At 43.6% G+C, this 23,126-nt stretch overlaps 1 protein-coding gene across 2 annotated transcripts in view; it reads left to right on the top strand.

Annotated features, from left to right (window-relative positions):
• The window catches only part of mtr (5-methyltetrahydrofolate-homocysteine methyltransferase), a 40,158-nt gene extending 18,502 nt beyond the window's left edge, over nt 1-21,656 (top strand). For both annotated transcript variants that reach the window (XM_060037070.1, XM_060037071.1), the window contains 18 exons: nt 2,240-2,419; nt 2,605-2,721; nt 3,168-3,308; nt 3,451-3,540; nt 4,375-4,527; nt 5,737-5,844; nt 6,535-6,635; nt 7,899-7,966; nt 8,760-8,880; nt 12,224-12,305; nt 12,556-12,654; nt 13,989-14,064; nt 14,218-14,373; nt 14,780-14,979; nt 16,271-16,471; nt 16,975-17,170; nt 18,212-18,324; nt 19,219-21,656. In XM_060037070.1, the coding sequence (XP_059893053.1) occupies nt 2,240-2,419; nt 2,605-2,721; nt 3,168-3,308; nt 3,451-3,540; nt 4,375-4,527; nt 5,737-5,844; nt 6,535-6,635; nt 7,899-7,966; nt 8,760-8,880; nt 12,224-12,305; nt 12,556-12,654; nt 13,989-14,064; nt 14,218-14,373; nt 14,780-14,979; nt 16,271-16,471; nt 16,975-17,170; nt 18,212-18,324; nt 19,219-19,308 (2,292 nt within the window). In that variant the 3' untranslated portion in view covers nt 19,309-21,656. The remainder of the gene's footprint in view (nt 1-2,239; nt 2,420-2,604; nt 2,722-3,167; nt 3,309-3,450; nt 3,541-4,374; nt 4,528-5,736; nt 5,845-6,534; nt 6,636-7,898; nt 7,967-8,759; nt 8,881-12,223; nt 12,306-12,555; nt 12,655-13,988; nt 14,065-14,217; nt 14,374-14,779; nt 14,980-16,270; nt 16,472-16,974; nt 17,171-18,211; nt 18,325-19,218) is intronic.
• Nucleotides 21,657-23,126: the final 1,470 nt, after the last annotated feature.

The following is a 23,126-nucleotide window of genomic DNA, read 5'->3' as shown; positions in this document are numbered from 1 at the left end:
TCTTGAGCAAAGCTCATACAATCATAATTTCTGTTATCTTACCTAGTGGAATGGCGTCTCGAAACTGTTTGGGAGAACAAGTGATTGTTTGAAGGAACTTATTACCTGCCTTGGTACATGGAAGCGGACCCACACTATCTGTGATTACTCGCTCAGAGATGTCCCCCACTGCTGGAACAGGGAGCGATGGCCTGGTTAGGTTTTACCGGTCCTACAGGGCTGTACAAAATCCTTCTTTACCCAGGAGGCGGTAGACGGACACAAAGGGAACGCACAGCAGGAATGTGGAACAATGAACACCAAAGACAAATTTCTGAATAGCACCCACTCCACTGAATCACAGACAGGTTTCTGAATGGGACCCAGTCGACTGAACCACAGACAGGTTTCTGAATGGGACCCAGTCGACTGAACCACAGACAGGTTTCTGAATGGGACCCAGTCCACTGAACCACAGACAGGTTTCTGAATGGGACCCAGTCCACTGAACCACAGACAGGTTTCTGAATGGGACCCAGTCCATTGAACCACAGACAGGTTGCTGAATGGGACCCAGTCCACTGAACCACAGACACGTTTCTGAATGGGGCCCAGTCCACTGAACCACAGACAGGTTTATGAATGGGGCCAAGTCCACTGAACCACAGACAGGTTTCTGAATGGGGCCCAGTCCACGGAACCACAGACAGGTTTCTGAATGGGGCCCAGTCCACTGAACCACAGACAGGTTTCTGAATGGGGCCCAGTCCACTGAACCACAGACAGGTTTCTGGGCCACGCCACAGCAGATTAGCCCGTGCAGCGAAGTGGCAGAGAGTTTGGCTGGACAGCTGAACATCGGAGATGGCAAGGCTTCGTTGAGCGGTTAACTGCGCTCATCCCAAAAGCCAGGGATAGACCTGGCCATTAAAAGGGCAATTTGAGTCGCCATTATGATTTATATGCAAGTAATCTTCAGTGGACACCCCAGGCTCCTACCAGACGTGTGTTGGCTTTCATATCCTATCTTTCTCTAATTGCTGTAGAAGGATGCTTCCAATGGATGTGAAGTGACCTGCAAAATGCTATCCCCTCCCATTATTATAATCATCGTTAATTTAAAGATTTAACGATTATAAAAATCAGTAAAAAGTTTGTTTAAAATAATTAGAATGTTTAAAATAGGCTTTGATCAACGTTGATCTTGTTAAAAAGTGACATACAGGTTTAATAATGAACTGAACCACGAAAGCCAAGTTCATGAATCATAAAGTTTTTAGTAACTCAGTTAACTGAAGCAAGCCTCCTAACCTTTCTTAGAGAGGGACAAGAGGGACAATTCTGTCTTTTATTTATGCAGTCAAATCATAGTCGGTGATATTAGAACTAACATTAGTAACATGTCATTAATGTCTATGATCAATGACACAAAACTCATTCACCTCTAGAAATATCAGTTAATCACTACATCTTCAGACTAAATCAGGCAGTGCAATGCCGTTGATACATTGATAACACCGCTGTAGTCGCTATGTGACCGCAGTAGTTAAGTTTATGGGAGAAATGCAGTTTATTGCCTCCTGGCTGCGTGCACACAGCTAACCATGTTAGTAAATGGGTTCCCTTCTATAGGTGTGAAAGCAACCTAATGCTGTTGTAGTAGAACTCTGTAGTAGAGCGGCCTTTGTCAGCTGTCCCTGAGAATGGGTTATAATTTGACCCCGCCTGCCTCAATATGAGTTGTTAGACTGCTCCCCTTTCGTTACTGATTCATCAGGCCATCTACCCTGATTGGATCGGGGCATACACCTGGCCGGTGCATCACTTATGATAGGCAGGAACGGGAGGGATCTGAGAGGGACTGGTTCTTTTTGGTTTGGTTTCAAAATCTCTAGACTCTACTGAAGACAATACGGAGGTGTTGTAAATTCCCTTTTAGGTTGTTATATCGTATCGCATATAGATATATAATGCATATTGTTATTTCTATTCAGGCACTTGGGACAGCCCAGGTAGCACCATAGGGTCCTAGAGTTTTACGAGGTGCACGGGTCTACGTCAGAGTTCGTTGCGCCTCGATTGCATAACCCGCAACGACAGAACAACTAAAACTGTTCCCTGTGTATGCGTCTACTCTCTGACCGGAGTAGCCGTCCTGGATAAAGTGGTCCCAGCGCACACACATACATTTTCCAATAGGAGGAGATGGTGCATTAGGATGTGATAATGGGACGATTCTAAATGTTCCTCTCCCTTCCAGGCCACAGACACGGAGCGTAAGATCCAGATCTGCACTCGAGCATACAACCTTCTGGTCCACAAGGTTGGGTTCGACCCCAGTGACATCATCTTCGATCCCAACATCCTCACCATCGGCACAGGAATGGAAGAACACAACACCTTTGCCATCGACTTCATCAGGGCCACCAGAGCCATTAAGGTCCGCACAGGCTAACAGGAAGCTGAATGGCGTCTAATATATAAAAATGAGATATTTACCATCTCATTGTTTTTGGTGTGTGTGTGTGTGTGTGTGTGTGTGTGTGTGTGTGTGTGTGTGTGTGTGTGTGTGTGTGTGTGTGTGTGTGTGTGTGTGTGTGTGTGTGTGTGTGTGTGTGTGTGTAGGAGACCTTGCCAGGAGCCAGGGTGAGCGGGGGTCTGTCTAATCTTTCCTTCTCGTTCCGGGGTATGGAGGCTATCAGGGAGGCCATGCATGGAGTCTTCTTGTACCACGCCATCAAGGTGTGTGATTGGTTTGACAGAGTTCCCTAGCGGAAAGATACCCGGACATCCAAACCTCTGTAACGTTTTTATATGCTTTTCTACTGAAAAAGTCAGGGCAACAAGTGATTTTTATTTTGAGTTTAAAGACTGAGTTATTATGTTAAAGTCAGTATTCTGACTTTATATTTCTAGATTTTTTCAGAAAAAATACAAGTGGCCCTAATCCTCTTCCTTACTTTTCAAAGTTTTTATTAATATAATTGATGCAACAGCATTATGATTGGTGGAGCGCTGAATTTATTCAGTAACAATGCCCATTATATGCAAATATCAACTGCGAAAGTAACACCCAAGAATGTTGACATTGAAAGTACTGCATATTTAGAGCGTATTCCTGAGGTTATACATGAGGCTGCCGCCCAGCCCTGGGTCTCCAGTCCATGACATGCTATCCTCCCCGTCAGGACGGGATGGACATGGGCATCGTCAACGCCGGGAACCTGCCTGTGTACGACGACATCGACAAGGAGCTGCTGTTGCTCTGCGAGAGCCTCATCTGGAACAAAGACGCAGACGCCACCGATAAACTACTGGCATACGCACAGGTATACACACACACACACACACACACACACACACACACACACACACACACACACACACACACAGAGGCAGGCACTAATAAAGCACATCTCTGTATGTTGCTACTCTTACAAGTTGTTTTTCTGCTTTGACATTCTGCTGTAGAACTATACAGCGGGAGAGAAGAAAGTCATTGCGACTGATGAGTGGAGAGACAGGACGGTGGAGGAGAGGCTGGGGTACGCGCTGGTTAAGGTATGAAGGCCACAACTCAATCCTATCAACCTCATTCATCTGCTTATGTAGTTATTATCTGTTTCTCCTGGCCCCACGTTCAACAAGTTGGGCTTCAGGACTCGAGGCGAGGAAATGAGGCAGATCTTTGGGTCTGCGTTTCCATTTCCCGTCTCAATCACATGGACACCAGGGGGCAGTATTGTGTTTCCAAACACGAGTAATCCAGAAAGGCTGAGTCTGCTCCAATATATCCATGTGATAAAGATCTTTCAAATTCCTTGAGATGTTCTGCTGAACATCTGTGGACCCCCTTGCGTAGGTCATCGACTGACAGAGTAGTGGCGGGGGGCTTTGCATACTCACGCAACGTAGGAGTGCTATTTGGGCTTTAGTTTACCTTGACTTTGTGTCCTGACCTGCGGATACATGTAGCAGGATGTATTGTCAGGACACGAAGCAGGATGGTGAAACTCACTTGATGGTTTTCCCCCATCCTTCAGCACGTCTCTCTGTTGTGTGTTCCTGTGTCTCTTCACCACGTCTCTCTGTTGCGTGTTCCTCTGTCTCTTCACCACATCTCTCTGTTGTGTGTTCCTCTGTCTCTTCACCACGTCTCTCTGTTGTGTGTTCCTCTGTATCTTCCCCATGCCTCTGTTGTGTGTTCCTCTGTATCTTCCCCATGCCTCTGTTGTGTGTTCCTCTGTATCTTCACCACGTCTCTCTGTTGTGTGTTCCTCTGTCTCTTCACCACGTCTCTCTGTTGTGTGTTCCTCTGTATCTTCCCCATGCCTCTGTTGTGTGTTCCTCTGTATCTTTACCATGCCTCTGTTGTGTGTTCCTCTGTGCATGTAGGGCATAGAGAAGTATGTGGTGGAGGACACAGAGAAGTGCTTGGCCCAAGTGCTCCGGTACACACGTCCGCTTCACGTCATTGAGGGGCCGTTGATGGATGGCATGAAGGTCGTGGGGGACCTGTTCGGCAGTGGGAAGATGTTCCTCCCACAGGTAAAATATTGTCAAGTTAACGAATTTCAATAATTAAATGTATACAGTCATACTCATATATTGCATAGATTCCTTCCACCAAAAGTGAAATATTTCAAGTCTTTATTTGTATTAATCTTGATGAAAACCCAAAATTCAGTATCTCAGAAAATGTTTATATTGTGAAAAGTGCAATATTGTAGACTCAAGGTGTCACACTCAAACCAGCTAATTACCTCAAAATACCGGCAAAGGTTTCCTGAGTCCTCTTTAATAGTCTCTCAGTCTAGTTCAGGAGGATTCACAGTCATGGGGAAGACTGCGGACTTGACAGGTTTATGTGTGTATGTGTTTTACCTGTAGTGGTACGTTTGTATTTGCTTCTGTAAAGTGAGGATTATTACCCTTCAGAGCATTTCCATATTACAGGCAGGTAATATATACTGTATTGAAATATACTGAGTGAAAAGTGTAATTTTTTTTCCTGTTTGGTGCAGTAACACTCTATGATTTAAACAAGCATTTTCAGGAGTAGTGCCTTAAAAGGAATGATTGTAAGCAAAACCCGAATGAAGTGTGTGTAGAAGTACCCGAATATTCACACGTTCTCTGCACGTTAACTTCCCTATCTAGTTCCTTGCTACCAGAGCCTTTTCAGAACTTGAAATCTATGTTTCATAGATACAGCTACAGGTTTTATGAGGTGAGTTGCAGAGGAATCTTCTAGATAAGCCCAGGTTGTTCACATTGTTCTGATGATGCTTGGGTCATAGCAGTGATCTTCATTCAAACCATACCAAAGACCCTGGAGGGGTTGGAGGTTCAGGCGACAGCAGTTTAAGTGTTGATTCACAAATGAGCTGTCCTACTAAAATAACTATTAGCAATATATATTGCAAAATAATATATCAACTATTATCTTTGATCAAACCACTAAGTCATGTTAAAGCTATCCGTTTAAATGTTATTTGACATTCAATTTCAGAGTTCCTTGTTTTTACAAAGCGTGATTTCTAGGCTGTGTGTGCTGATGTCTCGCTGGTTTAAAGGTTTTTGCACATTCCTCAGATAGATAGCTGATTCATCTTTCTGATTGGTTCTAGAACTGCAGTACATCGTTTCATATTTGGTTGATTGTTTATCACGGATTTTACGGTTGGCATCTTATCAGCAACTTTTTATTATTATTATTTTTATTATTTTCCTCCATGTTGTTTTTCATTTCTGTAGGTGATTAAGTCAGCTCGTGTGATGAAGAAGGCTGTGAGCTACCTCATCCCCTTGATGGAGAAGGAACGCCAAGAGAAGATGGCGTCTTCAGGGACAATGGAGGAGACGGTGAGTTCCAGGGGCTCACGTGTATCTCTGTAATCCTGTGGCCCGCGGCCCAGGTCTTGGTCGATGCCACTTGGAAGCATGCTAGTCACTTTACACGACCCACTGCATGGAATTAGAGGACTGTGGGATATGTTACTTGTCCAAGTGTAAAAAAAACTGTTGGCAGCTGCAGATGTTGAAATGGCTGTAATAAAATGCTTTAAGTACTAGCCCAATATTATGTTATAATAATGTCCCCGGATCTTAATTTAGACTCGGGTTCTTAATAATAATAATAATCATTGATTTGATATAGCGCTTTTCAAGTCCCCAAAGCGCTTTACAGTGAAGGGGGGGACCTCATTAACCCCCACCAGTGTGTAGCACCCAATGGGGTGATGCACGGCAGCCAATCTGCGCCAGAACGTTCACCAGACACCGGCTTGAGGTTGAGAGTGAGGGAATTAATGAATCAGCCAATTATACAGGGTGATGATTAGGGTTCTTGCGGTGGAAACGCACTTTGGTATCAGTAATATAGTAGTTAGTAACACTTTCCCCTAGATCCTGGGTGAGTTCCTTTGGTGGAAACACTGCTTATGAGGGGTCAGCCTTAATAAGCTCTACTAAATTATACTCAGGATTATCGTTATCATAGTTTTGTCGTCTCATTCCATTCATTTTGTTGGACGTCCGTCCCGATATCTTCAGGATCCATACCAGGGCACTATCGTCATCGCAACCGTGAAGGGTGATGTCCACGACATCGGCAAGAACATTGTAGGGGTGGTGCTGGGATGCAACAACTTCAGGTACTGTTTGTGTTTGTGTGTGTGTGTGTGTGTGTGTGTGTGTGTGTGTGTGTTTGTGTGTGTGTGTGTGTGTGTGTGTGTGTGTGTGTGTGTGTGTGTGTGTGTGTGTGTGTGTGTGTGTGTGTGTGTGTGTGTGTGTGTGTGTGTGTGTGTGTGTGTGTGTGTGTAATGTTCCTCTTTAAATTCCATTAGGGTATTTCAAGTTGTACCATTTTCAAAACCCAATTTCAATTTTCTTTTAATCTTTCGTAGATATTCAAAATACGATATTCCATACTCATAATTAAAGTGGTCAAAATTTGGATCAGATAATGTGTGTGTCAAAGTGAATCAAACCGCCGGCTGGCCTATCTGAACGTGGTCCATCCATCATGAGATTAAGGCGGTTTCCCGCCAACTACTTGTTTGTTATAGTGGTAATCATAATGTAAAGCGGGACCCTCCTATGTTGTTTTATATTAAATTAGTTTGGTTTGGCTTATATCTTTGTATACAAATATTCAGTGTTTGTAGCTTTATTGGTAAATGATCCCGAACACCAAACCTTAGCCATGAAATGCTGTTGGCTGTGGTAATAACTTAAAATTAGACATTTGATACAATTGGGGATAATAACTTTTAATTGCTAGGGCTAAGACAAAAGTATCTGGTGCTATTTATTGGCAGTAGCATAGAGTAGCCTAGCACTGAGATGTAGCCGACTCTGATGTAAAAGCTTTCAGAGATGTGCAGGCCGATACCAAATGCAAATACAACAATTGAAACACAATACATGTTATGACCAATGCTATCTTTGTGTGGATCTAACAACTAGTGGTGAGGTTGGAAAACCATTTGATCACATGACCGCCTGCACTCCTCCAGGCTGGCCTCTTGTTTGTTTGACCCAAGTCTCCATTGTTTAGCCCATTCAGGGTAGTTAGGATACTTCAAGTGGAATCACCGACATTTCTTATCCACCTTTACCACACGAGTACCGAATCTTTTATTTAGAATATCTGCAACTTGAATTCGGGCGTCTGAATTTGTGAACATTGAAAACAAAATATTTTAAATTTGGTTCTCGAAATGTCGTATTGGAATTTATAGACGTGAAATCCAACCAATATTTGATTCAGATACTTTGTTTTCAGAAGTATAATATTTCAATGTTAAATGTGATTGCTTTTAAAATTCGAACTATTAAGGTGTGTGTGTTTGTGTGTTTAAGGGAAAAATTAGCACAATAACAATATTCTTTTTCTTCTTTCTTACGTTCCTCAGAGTGATCGATCTGGGCGTGATGGTTTCCTGCGATAAGATTCTCAGAGAGGCCATTGAGCGTAAAGCAGGTAGGACGCGTCTCCCCGTAACAGGGACCACTGTGGGGTTGGTGGTGGGTGTGTGTTCCCCATCTTCCAAGGAGGGGAGGACTAAACAGCGCTCACATACTTGGATATGCTCCACCTGAGCCAAGTCAATTCTAATCTAATAATACACTTAACCATCTCTAACCTAATACCTAAACGAACCATCTCTAACCTACTACCTAAACTAACCATCTCTAACCTAATACCTAAACTAACCATCCCTAACCCAATACCTAAACTAACCATCTCTAATCTACTACCTAAACTAACCATCTCTAACCTACTACCTAAACGAACCATCCCTAACCCAATACCTAACTTAACCATCTCTAACCGTATACCTAAACTTAACCATCTGTAACCTAACATCTTCTCAGCTGGATCCGTTCAGCCTTGCCCAACATCGCCATACACATAGAAACATCAAACAAACGGAACAAAACATCGGCTGAAGGACTGTGGAGGGAACTCGGCTAATCCACATGGTTCAGACCAGGGGATGAGTAACTCGATCTGGTTGATGGATGCCCACTTATCCTTACACTTAAGACTCCACCACGGATTTCAGTGTTGAGTTCCTTTTGGATGCGGATTAGCCTTTTATATATACCCCTTTACACCGGAGAGCTGAAGGGAGCTATCTCTAGGTAGACAATGTATACCAATGCCTTTTAAACGGATGATGAGGCTGTGTTCGTCCATGATGTTCTTGTAGGTTATCCAAGGCTGTTCTTTTTCCAAGCAATAGTTTAATAAGTTCTGGATTGTCTTTTAGATTTCGTTGGTCTCTCGGGGCTCATCACCCCGTCTCTGGACGAGATGATCCATGTGGCCAAGGAGATGGAGAGGCTGGGGCTGAAGATACCGCTGCTCATCGGAGGAGCCACCACCTCAAAGTGAGACATGACCTGACAACATCAATGGTGCCCTAATATCTACCGGATGACCACCTTTATATTTAGCTGAACTGTTTATTAGGTCATCATTCAGTACGTTTAAATGCAAAGTTTAATCCGATTAAAGCCATAGTTCGACTATGCTCCTCAATCGGACAACTGCAATTGTCCGAGTATACATGGCGGTGAGAAAATTGATTCATTGGTCGAAGCATTTCGTACCCCGGTACGATAGGTGGCACTGTGCCCATTTCAACTAGTGTAATAGAGCCACCGGTTAACCTCTTTATGTCACTAGCAACAACAAACTCAGTGCGTTTACATGACACTCAAGAAAGTTGAATTATTGCACCTATACACCTTATTCAGACTAAAGTCAAATTGAATCGAGTTACTCATAGTCGAATTAAGACCCCTAGATTATTCGATTGTTAGTCTAATTAAGTGTGCATGGATGCGGTCAATCAGATTGGAATCGGATTATGCGTTCTGCGCTTGCTTGATATTTTTTCTGGGGCCGTGATCCAGAAGTATAAGGAGACGATTGTCGTGTTGTTGTCGCCGTCGGAAAACGAGAAACTTTGATTTATTTAAAAAGGTAGCGAAGAAGATGGAGGAAGCCGGTCTAGTGCCGATGTAGTTATCCCCTATAAGAAGTGTATCATCATCAACATGCATTCAGTACACACTACGCTTCTGTTACGAGAGTAGCGTATGTGTGTGCACGAGAATGGCAGTGTGTGTGTGAGTGACTCAGTTTAGTGAATGAATGAGTCTGGTTGTGTCTGTGCAAACGTGAACTGCTAAGTCAGTGGAACTACGAATAAAGTGTTCTCCGTACGCTTACAATGAGATCCTCTTCCCGATGGATCAGTAGCACGTGGCTGATTCAGTCATTTAGTGGAGAGGCACCGCAGACACTCAGATTCTCCACTGGGGGGATTGAAGCTGATCATATTGACGTTGGTCTTACAGACGAGACGATAAACTGTGGTCTCTAAAGATCACACAGTGCTCATCGCTGGGGTCTGGGAGGCAGCTCTGGTTTCTGGGAGCCAGCTCTGTGGTCTAGGAGCCAGCTTTTGGGTCCAGGAGCCAGCTCTCTTTATAAGTGCATTGAATAATTATTATTGAAAGCAAAAAAGCTTCTTACACTCGCAGGTTGAGGCAATAGAACCCTTGCATCACCCATTAAAGTATTTATCTATCTATCTATCTATCTATGCATGTTTGGTAACATCACATTGTTGAATTTAAATATCCCAAATAGTATAATACTACACTGATTAGTAGGTCCTCCCCACAGTCAAGTACAAGGTACGCAATTGACTCGTAGATGGATGCGTTTACATGGGACAGCTAGATCCGATTAAGCATATGGATTTTGCTACACGAACGGACCTGTGTCAATTATATGAACGTACATGGCCAAGGGCTCTCATGCCTTGTTCACACTACAATGCGTCCGTCGACGGATGGGGGCTTTTTGACGTATGCGTTTTTCCGGGTTGTATTACAAAGGCGATTTCATTGGACAGTGTCCTTGTGTATATTTGCATAACGCAGTCTGATTGGCCGATGGATCTGTCGCTGCCTGAAAAGTTTAACATTTTCTCAACTTTTTCACTCAGGCCACGAGGCCGACAGAACAGACGGACCCACAATGCATTTCGAGAGACGCCCCATGCAAAGTCAATGAGATCCGTCGACGGACGCATGTAGTGTGAACAAGGCGTCAGGCCACGGAGCCGACAGAACGGACGGACCCACAATGCATTTCGCGAGCGCCCCATGCAAAGTCAATGAAATCCGTCGACGGACGGAGGTAGTGTGACGCCTCACGCCTCATGCCCACTGCACCGTCAGTCAAAGGACTGGGAAGGCGTGGCTGACGGATGGGGGAGGTTTCCAGGGTTGTCAGAGCCCGAGTAGTGTCACAGTGCATACGTTATCTGATTGGATGACGGATGAAAAGTTGAAAATTGTTCAACTTTTTGACGGAGCCTTCAGCGGACGGATCCTCAATGCATTGCGCGTCCGTCCCCATTCAAAGTCAATGGGGATCAGTCAACGGACGGAGGTAGTGGGTACGAGGTGTCATGCCCACTGCACCGTCAGTCAAAGGACTGGGAAGGCATGGCTGACGGATGGGGGAGGTTTCCAGGGTCGTCAGAGGCCGAGTAGTGTCACAGTGCTTAAATTTGCATACGTGATCTGATTGGATGACGGATCCGTCGCTGCTTAAAAAGTTGAAAAATGTTCAACTTTTTGACGGAGCCTTCAGCTGACGGATCCACAATGCATTGCGCGTCCGTCCCCATTCAAAGTCAATGGGGATCAGTCAACGGACGGAGGTAGTGGGCACGAGGCGTGAACAAGGTGTAAAAGGCCCATTCACACCCTACGGTAAATACGGATGGGAACCCTTTCGTCCGGTCCCGGAGGTCGTTTCGACCTTTTGATGGACGAAACACCCATTGACGGACGAAACACCTCCGGGACCTGATGAAACGGTCCCGGAGATGTTTCGTCCGTCAATGGGTGTTTCGTATTATTCATGTGGAGGAACAGGAACAGGACCCTTACGGTTGGTGCTTGTGAATGCAGAAGTGGGGTACTGACCAAACCAAGCCATCCTGGACCACCTGTGAGAGGGGGTCCAGATGAACTGATGCGGTTTGATTTTATGGAGAACACAATCGGACCCTGCATGTAAACAACATGCAATAAACAACAAGTCTAGTAAACAACAGTGAAAAGGAATGAGTGTTACCCAAATGCCAATACCTGTGATAAAATAACTCCTCAATACTTTTAATAATATTAAACTATATACAGTAGCAATGTCTAACGTTCCAGCTAGCTCATTGCTTCAAATTGACTCATTATATCTGTAGTCAATGCACATCTTATAACATATATATTCTACAGCAATTTTTTTTTTACAGTAGTCCAACTATTGACACCCCCTCTCTTTGAGGCAGTTTGAGTCACACAGTTGCACCGCCAGTTAAAGTGGACAGAACACAAAAGCCTCCCGCCTACTACCTGGAAAGGGCTTAATCTAACACATTGCTACTTGAATTAAGCGTTTCAGAGCTCTAAACTATTTTAGAGCTCAATAAACAATTTCAGAGCAGTAAAAAATTTAATTATGTGAAGAAGAATATATTGTCGATCAATCTCTCAACACCCTTACGCTAGGCCCTTCCCGGCCCTCTGTGTTGATGAGTTAAGTAGAGCGGGTGTGTTGTATTATGTATGGCAGAATGCCTCGTAGAAAAGAACAATGAAATCAACGTAATCGATTTATACCGTGATGTGGATGCTTTGTGTTCCTAAGAATTCACACAGCGGTGAAGATCGCACCGCGCTACAAGTCTCCGGTGGTCCACGTCTTGGATGCCTCTAGAAGTGTTGTAGTGGTAAGTGTATTATGTGTGAACTTAGACGGCTCCAGGTATTTTAAAGATTCAATGCATTCATTCTTTCTCCGTAATCCATTGTTCCATGTGAGGTTTTCTGTGTGTATGTATTAAATATTGAGGCTGCATTATTCAAATGGTGTCAAATGGGCATTGTGCGTGTCCTTTGATTGCTAGGAGTGTGCGTGGACTGTGTACTGTGTTGTAGAATCGTTCCGGTGAGACTTAACGTCTAACTCCTCTGCCCCAGTGCTCCCAGCTCCTTGAAGACGCGGCACGGGAGGAGTTCTTTGAGGAGCTTACAGAGGAGTACGAGGAGCTCAGACATGAGCACTATGATTCGTTGAAGGTGAGAAACGTTTCTGGTTTTAACCGCAAGGCCAGCAAGCTTATACCGTTTTAATTGTATGCATACCGACTGTGCCAGCATTCGTCATTATGAGACCTTCTGACAAATAAAAAATGGAGTCTATGGCTTCCATAAGCAGTTTTTGTTGATCAAAACAGTGGCGGCTCCTGAAAAAATCTCAGGTGGGGCCATTTTTATGATAATGATTAAGGTGACCCATTCAATTGGTGCATTAGGAAAAACAGTATCAATTTGTTGTATCAAGTTGCCCTGCCTTACCTTGCCTAATGTTGTATGATGTAAAATGTAAAATAGCTAAACGGGAGAAAATATGTCCGGCAACAACATAAAGACAGGTGCAGCATATTAAGTCAAATATTGAATTACAGCCTGCGAGAAAGCTTTTTGTTAAACCTCTGGTGTATGACATCCCCCCCTTTGTAGAAGCCTGTTCATTTATTAAATTGTTTGATTTAATCCCAATTTGGCTGAATTTGATCGCCGACTAAATGCAACTTCTTTCAAAGACACAACGGAATTTCACTGTACAGTAGCAATCTTGAAAGTACCTACGTGACTTGATCGAAGATGCCCCCTCCCTCTTTTTTCTCAGTTACGTAAGACGCAAGCGCACTGGGGCGAGCCCTCCCGGAAACCATAGAGATTGCATTGTCCGCTCTGTTTTTCTAAAAAAATATATTTTACATGAGAGTCAATGAGAAACCCCTGGGGCGATTTTACATGCGATTGAATTTGCCCCAGAGAGGCGGGACCATTTGAAACACGACTTGAATCTGACTACCGTAATCTGATTGGACAATGACAGATCCTATGTCTAGAACACTGATAACTACTGTTGCTGTGACAGAATTGGTTAGAAAAAAATCCCTCTTTCTCCCCGTTGATAGTACGTCGCCAGAGTCCATCAGACTCGGCCAGTGAGGCTGCTAGATTGTCATCATGGCACGGCCCATCACTGACTGTTAGCCTAGAACTGCATGGACAGAAGGAGGCGGAAGCGGTGTGGTGGGCCGGCTCATGACACCGACAGCAAACCAGCTCAGATTTGGGTTCTCCTTCTTTTGCTTCATGTTTGTATCAACCAATCTGGTTGCTTATTGCGGGGGTCTGTAAGTGTGTAATCTGCCCATATTAAACGATAAGTAATATCAGTTTAACAACAGTGACTTATGCCATCACTTCAGAAATAGGCGGACAGGTTGAAGGAAGGAGTCTGATTGGGTGGGTGTGTATGTGGTCGATGTGTTCCAAGGTAACTAGTATGAATTTGCTGTGAGGATGAAAAATGATGAATGATCATGGTCCTCTCTCAGGAGCGGCGCTACCTCTCCCTGTCCCAGGCCAGAGACCAGGGCCTCCACATCGACTGGTCCGCACAACCACAAGCAGGTGAGGAGGAATAGGTTGAGGGCTTTAATAAACCAGTGTCTCGTTCCAACAGTGCATCACGTCCATGTTAAAGTAGATTTGTTGAACAATGAAGCATTGAGTCTATTAGTAGAATTTGGCATGCTATTCTCACAGATAGTAAATATCTTTCAGTGCGGCCTCAGTTTTTGGGAACCCGTGTGTTTGACTCCTACAACCTGCGCAACCTCATTGACTTCATCGACTGGAAACCCTTCTTCGACGTCTGGCAGCTCAGGGGCAAGTACCCCAACAGAGGGTACCCCAAAATATTCAAGGACAAGACCGTAGGTATGAGCCTCTCCTGATGGTAGGCAACCCTCTGCTCGTAGCAAACTTTGTAGTGTGGCTGACTAGAAAAATGTAAAACAAGGGTTTTGAGGAAAATGGTCAAAGTCCATTTATTTACATGCACAACACAAAAAGAAGATAAACTTGAAATCAAATGGCTATTTGATAATCATAAACATTTAACGATCAGTCAAGCATGCTGTCTTCCTTCACACCAATCCTTTACCTCAGAGCATCTGTCTGGCTGCTCCTGTCCAGCAGCTAGCTGGAGGGAACGTAGTACTCATTGAACCCTTATGATGCCACACATATTGGCGTTTACTTCATTGTGCCATGGATGGAGTCCTACATGAAGAATGTCCGTATGGGCTCCAGTAAAACAGACGTGGTGACCACTGACCTGCAGGCGCAGAGGCCAGGCGGGTGTTTGACGAAGCCCAGGGGCTCCTCAACCGTCTGATTGACAGCCGAGGACTCTGTGGTAAGGGTCTGGTGGGCTTCTGGCCAGCTCAAAGCGTCGGGGATGACATCCATGTCTACTCAGAAGACGCCACGCCACAATGCAACACAGAGCCCATCGCAAAGTTCCACGGATTACGACAGCAGGTACGCCTGCACGGCTTAAAATAACATATTTTAAGGTGACATATTATACCATCAGGTTTGAGAGTGATTAGCAGTTACAAGCCGTTTTGAAAATCGGCCTCTTCCGACATCACTATTGGGCGTGTCCACCTAGATGTATGACAGATAGATGAGCAACATTTGCTACAGTCCAGGCTGGTAGACTGATCTATCCAGCACATATCTAGTTGGACACGCCCACTTGTGATATGATAAGATATACTTTATTCATCTCGGCAGAGAAATATAGGTGTTCCAGCAGCCAGCATACATACACAACACAACACAACACAACACATGCATACATACATATCCCACCTAAACAAAACCATGCACCCACAATACCTAGCTTAGGATAGAAAAAGTGGAATGGATGGTCCATGTGCATAAGTAGAAGTAGAAATAGCTGTTACTCAGAGATAACGGTACAAAATGTGTGCAAATATACAGGTGTGCAAATAAACAGGTGTGGAATAAACAGGTGCAAAAAAAATAAAATACATATATATATATAAGCATGTATAATTATATATAAGCAGCGCAAGCTGAAGTTTAAATGAATATTCTTTTGTAAAAAGGGGAGTTATTATAAAGTGCAATTGCAGTAGGTAAAAAAGTATTCTTAAATCTGTCCTTTCTGCAGCTTAGCTGTCGTAGCCTCCCACTAAAAATACTATTTTGTTTACTCACAAGATTGTGCAAGGGATGCGTGTTATCGTCCATAATACTCAACAATTTCTGTACCATCCTTCTCTCCATCACCACCTCCAGGGACACTACAGCAGTCCCCAGCACATAGCCAGCCCTTTTCATCAGCCTTTTAGAGTCACAAGCCCCGATGCCGCTGCCCCAACTGATGGCTGCAAAGAAAATGGCACTTGCCACAGCAGACTGATAAAACATACATAACAATTTGCTACACACATTAAAAGACCTAAGCTTCCGCAAGAAGTAGAGTCTGCTCTGACCCTTCTTGTAGACTGCCTCTGTTTGTTGCTTCCAGTCCAGTTTATTGTTCATGTGCACACCCAAGTATTTATAGCTCTCTACCACCTACACTTTATCCCCAAAGAAAGTGATGTCAGAAGAGGTTGATTTGTGACATCACAAGTAACGGCTTGTAATGGCTAATCACACTCACGCCTGGTGGTATACTATGTCACCTTTAAAACGTGTATTCTACTGGATTTATTAATTCTTTCCAATCTGTGGTGCATGACCGGATTCCAACCACTCATCCGTTTGTCTTGGCACGTCTCCTTGTCGCTCGCAGGCAGAGAAAGACAGCGCTAGCTCAGAGCCCTACCTCTGCATCTCGGACTTCGTGGCTCCCAGAGAAAGCAGGTTGGCCGACTACATTGGGCTCTTCGCTGTGGGCGTGTTCGGAGCTGAGGAGCTGAGCAAGCAGTTTGTGGAACAAGGAGATGACTACAGCAGCATAATGGTCAAAGCACTGGCTGATCGGCTGGCTGAGGTAAAGTCAGACGTACAGCCTGACTGATAGTCTGAGATGTCAGTTTATTCTTTTTATCAGTTTTTTATCAGTTTTATCAGTTTATTCTTCCCCTATCCCATCCCATACTTCCTTCACAAAATATAGTGTATGAATATATAAAAACAGAATAAAATGGAAGTGACACATTACAGGATAATTAGCCCAGAAGTCTCCTTCTCCTGGTTAGCAAGGCCCTGATTCTGAAGGATCTTAGAAGTTCTTTGTCAGACGCTCCTTTGTTGGGGATTTTAAGATCGCTTTGGTCTTCATCCAATCGGGACTGTACCATCCAATTACAACTGCTTGCCTATGTAGCCAGGAGAGAAATGGACTCCACCAAAACCTTTTATGAAAATCACATTTCGCTAATTATTTTTACCCTCAAAAGTATTTTGCACACTGAAACCCGGTAGGAACCACTTGTCGATAGATCTAGTATTTAGGCCTGCTCTGATCTGAGCTCCTCCAACACGCTCCCTTAGGCGTTTGCAGAGGAGCTCCATGCCCGCGTCCGCAAAGACATGTGGCGCTACAGCCCAGAGGAGGAGCTGCTCAGCACGGCGGACCTCCACCGGGTCCGCTACCAGGGAATCAGGCCCGCCGCCGGCTACCCCAGCCAGCCCGACCACTCTGAGAAGAAGACCATGTGGAGCCTGGCAAACATCCAGGAACAGACTGGTGAGCCACCAATCAGAGACGTGGGGCCCCTTTACACAGGAATAATGCCACTTCTGAACCTAGACCGCATCAACGTTAAACAAACTAATCTTCTTACACAGAGGCCACAATTTTGTCACAATCCTATCAGCCTGCTTGGATGTAAAATCTCAAATAAAAAGGGATCCGTTCACCCGGACAGGTGGAGTTCCCTCACATTTTACAATAATAAGCATCCACTAGGAATGCCCAAGATCAAAACAGAGCAAAATGTATGACATCATATTGATAACTACAGGCGAACTATTAATGATTTTAGACAAATGCATAATTTAGCGATCAAAACTAGATTCCCATTTATTTTCGGTAAAAAATTCTAAGCCCATTCAATATCAACCCTAATAACAAAAGTTGTCCCAGAAAATGTTTGCATGGTATTTTTATTAAATCTATAATCTAACCATTTTGTTTGTAAGATGAACAAACACAATTGATTCCCACAAGTTGAAGATGGGGCTGGACAAGGGATTTCTTACTTTTCTTCATCTGATTCAACCCCATCTATTGAAAACAGGAAATTCACCTTCACTTGGAAGGCCTACTAGTGTTTAAATGTTTAGGGTTATTTTTTCTCTGGTCTGTTGGGAACCAGACATAAATCAGGTAAAATAAAGAAATAACTTAATCTACCACAACATTATACAAACCAAAATGACACAAATCCTATCTTCATTCTCCAAGAAGAATATGTCTGGTTATCAAAGCAAATAGTTATGGCTACAAATATGTGCAAATCATCCTTGAAACCGGAGAAGCACCACTGTACCCAGGGGCTTAAAGTGAATAAAAGTAAGGTTAATTTTTTAAGTAGGTAAAATGGAATGGAAGTACACTTCTTTTGAATTTTGTTGGGACATGGCAACATTTGTACAAACTTACTAATGATTCTGTGCTTATGGAATTGATTTGACGTTGAATATACAAACCCATCCATATGATGGAATGCTCTGTGTTCATGGATGTTTCCATATGTTCAGTGTACTTTAACATGCGTTCATTCAGGAATTGACCTGACTGAGTCTCTGGCCATGACGCCAGCGGCCTCCGTCTCCGGCCTCTACTTCTGGAACCCTCAGTCCCAGTACTTTGCCGTTGGGAAAGTCACCAGGGAACAGGTGAGTCAAAAGAGATGCATGTAGGCTTTGTTCACATTTCAGTTCCTCACTGAAGGTCTGTCTGGCCGCAAGCCTTTTGAAACTAACTTCTCAGAGGCCAAAAAAAATGACCCGACCCATCGGTGATAGGGGGGGGGGGGGGGGGGTTCAGTTATATAACGCAGCCCGGCAGTCTGCATCATTTCAAAAACAATGTCGGTGCCGATCGAAAGCTACCAAATAAATAACATTAATAAATCTTCCCTGAAGGCTTTTCTCCGTGGAGGAATTTTTGTCGGAATGTTAATTTCCAAATTTCCAACAATTAATAAATACGATTGGCTGGAGTTTTGTTAACGTGAGGCCACCCCTAGGCTGCTGACACAATCCCCATTCTCGTACCTCCTATGAGCTTCACCAGTTAACAGACCCGGAGTCAGAATAGTAATGGCTTAATAATGAATAATAAAGTCTCCAAATCATCCAATGAAAGCCGATATCAGACAGAAGTCCCTCACCGTCCTCTCTCCACTAAACCCACGTACCTGAGAACGATATCACTTCCTCCCAAGCCCTCTCCTTCACCAAGAACGCACATTCAAGGCACCCCCTTAGGCCACACCCACTTGGGTCAATCAAATGCTGACCAGCCAATGACGACTCGTGAACTATTACAACTCCCCTGATTGACACTTTGTTTAAAGTAAATATACTAGTTTCAAGATCAGGACGGTCTTACAAGGCAATTAATGAATAAATACATCCCCAATGTGTATGTGTTGGAGGTGAGGGACCTGAATAGCCATGTTTTGTCATGTTTTTTCTTAATTGTTTTCTTCCAGTAGAAGCCTCTAAAAGTTGCAGCCAGGAACTCTTCCCTCAGGTGACCTCTGGAACCCTTTATACTCTCCCCAGGTGGAGCATTATGCTGAGAGGAAGAGTATGGGCGTGGCCGAGGTGGAGCGGTGGCTGGGGCCCATCCTGGGCTACGAGACGGACCAGTAGAGTGGAGATCTGATCCCAGAACCAGTTTTGGTATTACATTCTACTGAGATTGTGAATGGTACAAGTTAGGGTTGTTTGTTTGGCCGGTGCTTTCCATGAATATGAACTCGGTACATCAAAGTTTTTTGTTTTCGTCTTTTTCTATGTATTGTAGATTAAAGAGCCAGTGAACAGTTTTTTATTTTGTTGATTTAACACAGTATTATTTCTTATATGATCGGTTTCTGTCACGGTTACTAAAACGTATAATCCTATGTTTTTGCCTCCCCAAAACACTGAGCGTTCCATTCTGAATCGAGCGCTCCTCCACTCTGAATCGAGCGCTCCTCCACTCTGAATCGAGCGCTCCTCCACTCTGAATCGAGCGCTCCTCCACTCTGAATCGAGCGCTCCTCCACTCTGAATCGAGCGCTCCTCCACTCTGATTCGAGCGCTCCTCCACTCTGAATTGAGTGCTCCTCCACTCCGAATCGAGCGCAGGTATGAACCAGCGTCAGGTTCTTTTCATGATGAGGAGCCTGAAAGTAAACTCATGGACGTCCCGATGAAGGGGCGATGGCAGCGAGGTGTTTGTGGAGCTCTGCCTGGCTGTGGTGGACGAGAGAGGCCTTCTCAGACACCTGTAGTATAACAATACGCTGTGTGGAAATGTGGAGCTCCGTCTGAGCACCGGTTTATTCTTTTGCCTGAGTGAGGGTTAAGCTACTCATTAGAACGTTACATTGCATGGCGCATTACATTTTTATTTAACCTTTATGTATCCCATTGAGACCTTTAGCCTATTTTTTAAGGGAGCCCTGAGTTCATATTCAACCTTGCTCACTATATCACTCCTCAGTAGCAGCGCCAAACAATAACAAATTATACTACCAGAGAAAAACGAGATAGAATGATCCCCGGGCTAATATGCTGCATAATTAAAATGCACGATACTAAATGTTGCGTTTGACAACGATGCAAGCACAATTCATGAAAATAAAACGCAGCGAAGTGGGCAATCACTGAATTGATGTCCAGCGCTTTGGTCCGTCTGAAGTTTCCAAATGCTCTCTGGATCCTGTTTGACTGTTCACCACGACCTCCTGCAGATGACCAGGTTGTGCCTTTCTCCTCACATGTGCTCCTCTGCATTTCAAAGCCCATGGAAGCACACTGGTGGTCACTGGCACACAACCAGATTGCATTCCATGTTTCAACGTTGCGTCTATCGTTGATGGTATCAACGACTGAAAAGACCAGATCACTCGCAGATACCAGCTCAAGACTTGTGGCCTGTAGATCAGTGGTTTTCAAACTGTGGGGCGCCAGAGTACTTCAGGGGGGGCGCGACGTGAGAAAAAATAAACCCGAAAAAACCCCTGAAAGTCGATGATTCAAATCATCAGTCGTACTTAAACTGTAGAAGTAACATAACTAAATCAATTTTCAAATGTTTCAAAAATATGTTTCAAATGTTTTAAAATTATGATCAGAGATGTTTTAAATGTGTAAAATAATTAAAATAGCTTTCAAAACACAGGTATTTAGAACTTTTTTTTGGGGGGGGGGGTGTCTGATAATCCTTTCAGTTCCTCCACACGTCTGGTGGACTCTAGTTCTTGCTGCTTCTCGATAAACAGAACGACAGACCCAGCAAAAAAGGTTGTAAAGCATCTGTACTGGGCATAGTAATGGATGTCAATTGCATGTGGCAAAATGTTACTTCAGACCGTTGACCGTCATCTTGCAACTGGGCAACACATGCGTTTTGGTCGACGTTACATTTAGCCGACATCTGTTCTACTGGCTCGAGCAGAGACTTTCCATCTAAGCCCTCTGCCGGAATAAAGTTCAAGAATTCTTCATGAGTGTTTTTGTTATGTAATGCACAACTACATATCTGCTACATATCTGGTACTGAAGAAGTATCACAAAGATACCATGGGTCGTACCTCGCGTCGAATTTCAGCTGAAAAAGTGGGTTCACTGGCTCTTTAACATTTTAGTTTGAGTTAAATGTTACCATGGTTATTACAGGGTTATAGCAGTTATACAGATTATATTGAGAGAATTGGTTAAAAGATCCTAGAAGTCTTGTAACAGTCTTCATAATGTCATATTCATAGTTTTAGTGATTCAACACTTTAATGATGGATCTCGTATATCCATGGGGGTCTACTGATGCCTGTGGTCTTCACACTTTAAACAGAAACATGTTCTGTACATACCCCCCAGTGGGTGTTTACATCGAAAGTTTAGAGTTAGGGTTATACATTAATAAATGGGCTTTTACGGATGTGTACTTTTTAAGATGAGCTCCCTCATCCCTCAATTAATAAATAAACTTATAACAATTTTGTTTCTCTGTTGCTTGTCTTGATTATTGTGTATGAATCACATTTTTTGTGACCTGGTTTTATTCAGAGAATGGAAAATGAAATGACAGCATAATCACTTTTTCCTTAGAAGGCTGCTCTTAAAGGAGAATTTCACCGGTGAAGGGGTTTGAACAAAAGTTCAAAAGTCCAAATGGAGCAAACAATGTAAAGATGCACACCATTAAAAGAAATGTAAATGGTTGGAAACAAATAAAGTGACAGCTGAATGAAAAGCGCAAAGCCTTGCTAAAAATGCAGAAATGTAAAATTAATGAGAGGTCAAAGTGTGTGTGTGTGTGTGTGTGTGTGTGTGTGTGTGTGTGTGTGTGTGTGTGTGTGTGTGTGTGTGTGTGTGTGTGTCTTTAAGAGAATAGCGCGCCGGTGCACGCGGGAAAAACCGCCCAATCTGGCAACACTACCTGTAGGTCCTCCAAAAGTAGCCCAATCCGGCGGGGAAACCCGCCCAATCTTACAACACTGCTGAACGTCCACGCGTCCGCGTCAACGTGAATAAATGAGACCAAATGAAAACGAAGCCGGTATGAAACTAAAACTGTGATTCTGAAGAAATTTTAAATGATATCAAAATTCCGTTTAGATATTATTGAAGATACAAGTGTGTACATTTGTTAAATGGTTTGAACAAAGATAAACAGTTGAAAATTGATTTAGTTACGTCTTAAACAGTTGAAGTACCAAAAAAAACCTCCCAATCTGGCAACACTACCTCTAGGTCCTCCAAAAGTAGCCCAATCCGGCGGGGAAATCCGCCCAATCTTACAACACTGCAGTGCTGAACGTCCACAAGTCCGCGTCAACGTGAATAAATGAGACCAACTGAAAACGAAGCCGGTATGAAACTAAAACTGATTCTGAAGAAAGTATAAATGATATCGAAATTCCGTTTGGATATTATTGAAGATACAAGTGTGTAGATTTGTTAAATGGATTGAACGAAGGTAAACGGTTGAAAAATGATTGAGTTACTTACGACGATCATTGGCGTCAGTTTGGTTTGAAATGTGCTGGGGACAGACGCATTCGGAAGTGCATTTTTAGAAGTGCTGGGTACAATGAGGATGCACTCCTTTTTCTCTCTTTAGTGCCGGTAATGAAAGGTTCTGAAAGACGGCATAACCATGTAGCTAATTACTAAGGAATAAAATGTATACAAAATCTGTCTGGCATGTTTTATGAAGAAAACGTTTTCAAAAAGCATCGGACATATGACCCACTATGTTCTGCTCCATGTATCCAATGTTGCTCCATGTATCCGACAACGTGACATGTTATGGCTAAGCTAACAACATAAACAAGAGGAGCTAGGAAAGGAATTTAACTGCGTGTTTAAGTTCAGAAGGGCCAAAGGTGTGGCTACACACAGCACTACAAAAGTCGTCAAGATTGAAAAAGAAAAAAATATTTGTTGCACAGCTGAACGATGTATCACATCAGGAGCTG

Source organism: Gadus macrocephalus, chromosome 18 (assembly GCF_031168955.1).
Source record: "Gadus macrocephalus chromosome 18, ASM3116895v1".
Classification (NCBI taxonomy): Eukaryota; Metazoa; Chordata; class Actinopteri; order Gadiformes; family Gadidae; genus Gadus; species Gadus macrocephalus.
Note: the sequence above shows the minus strand (reverse complement) of the source record. Positions and strands in the feature narration are given on the sequence as shown.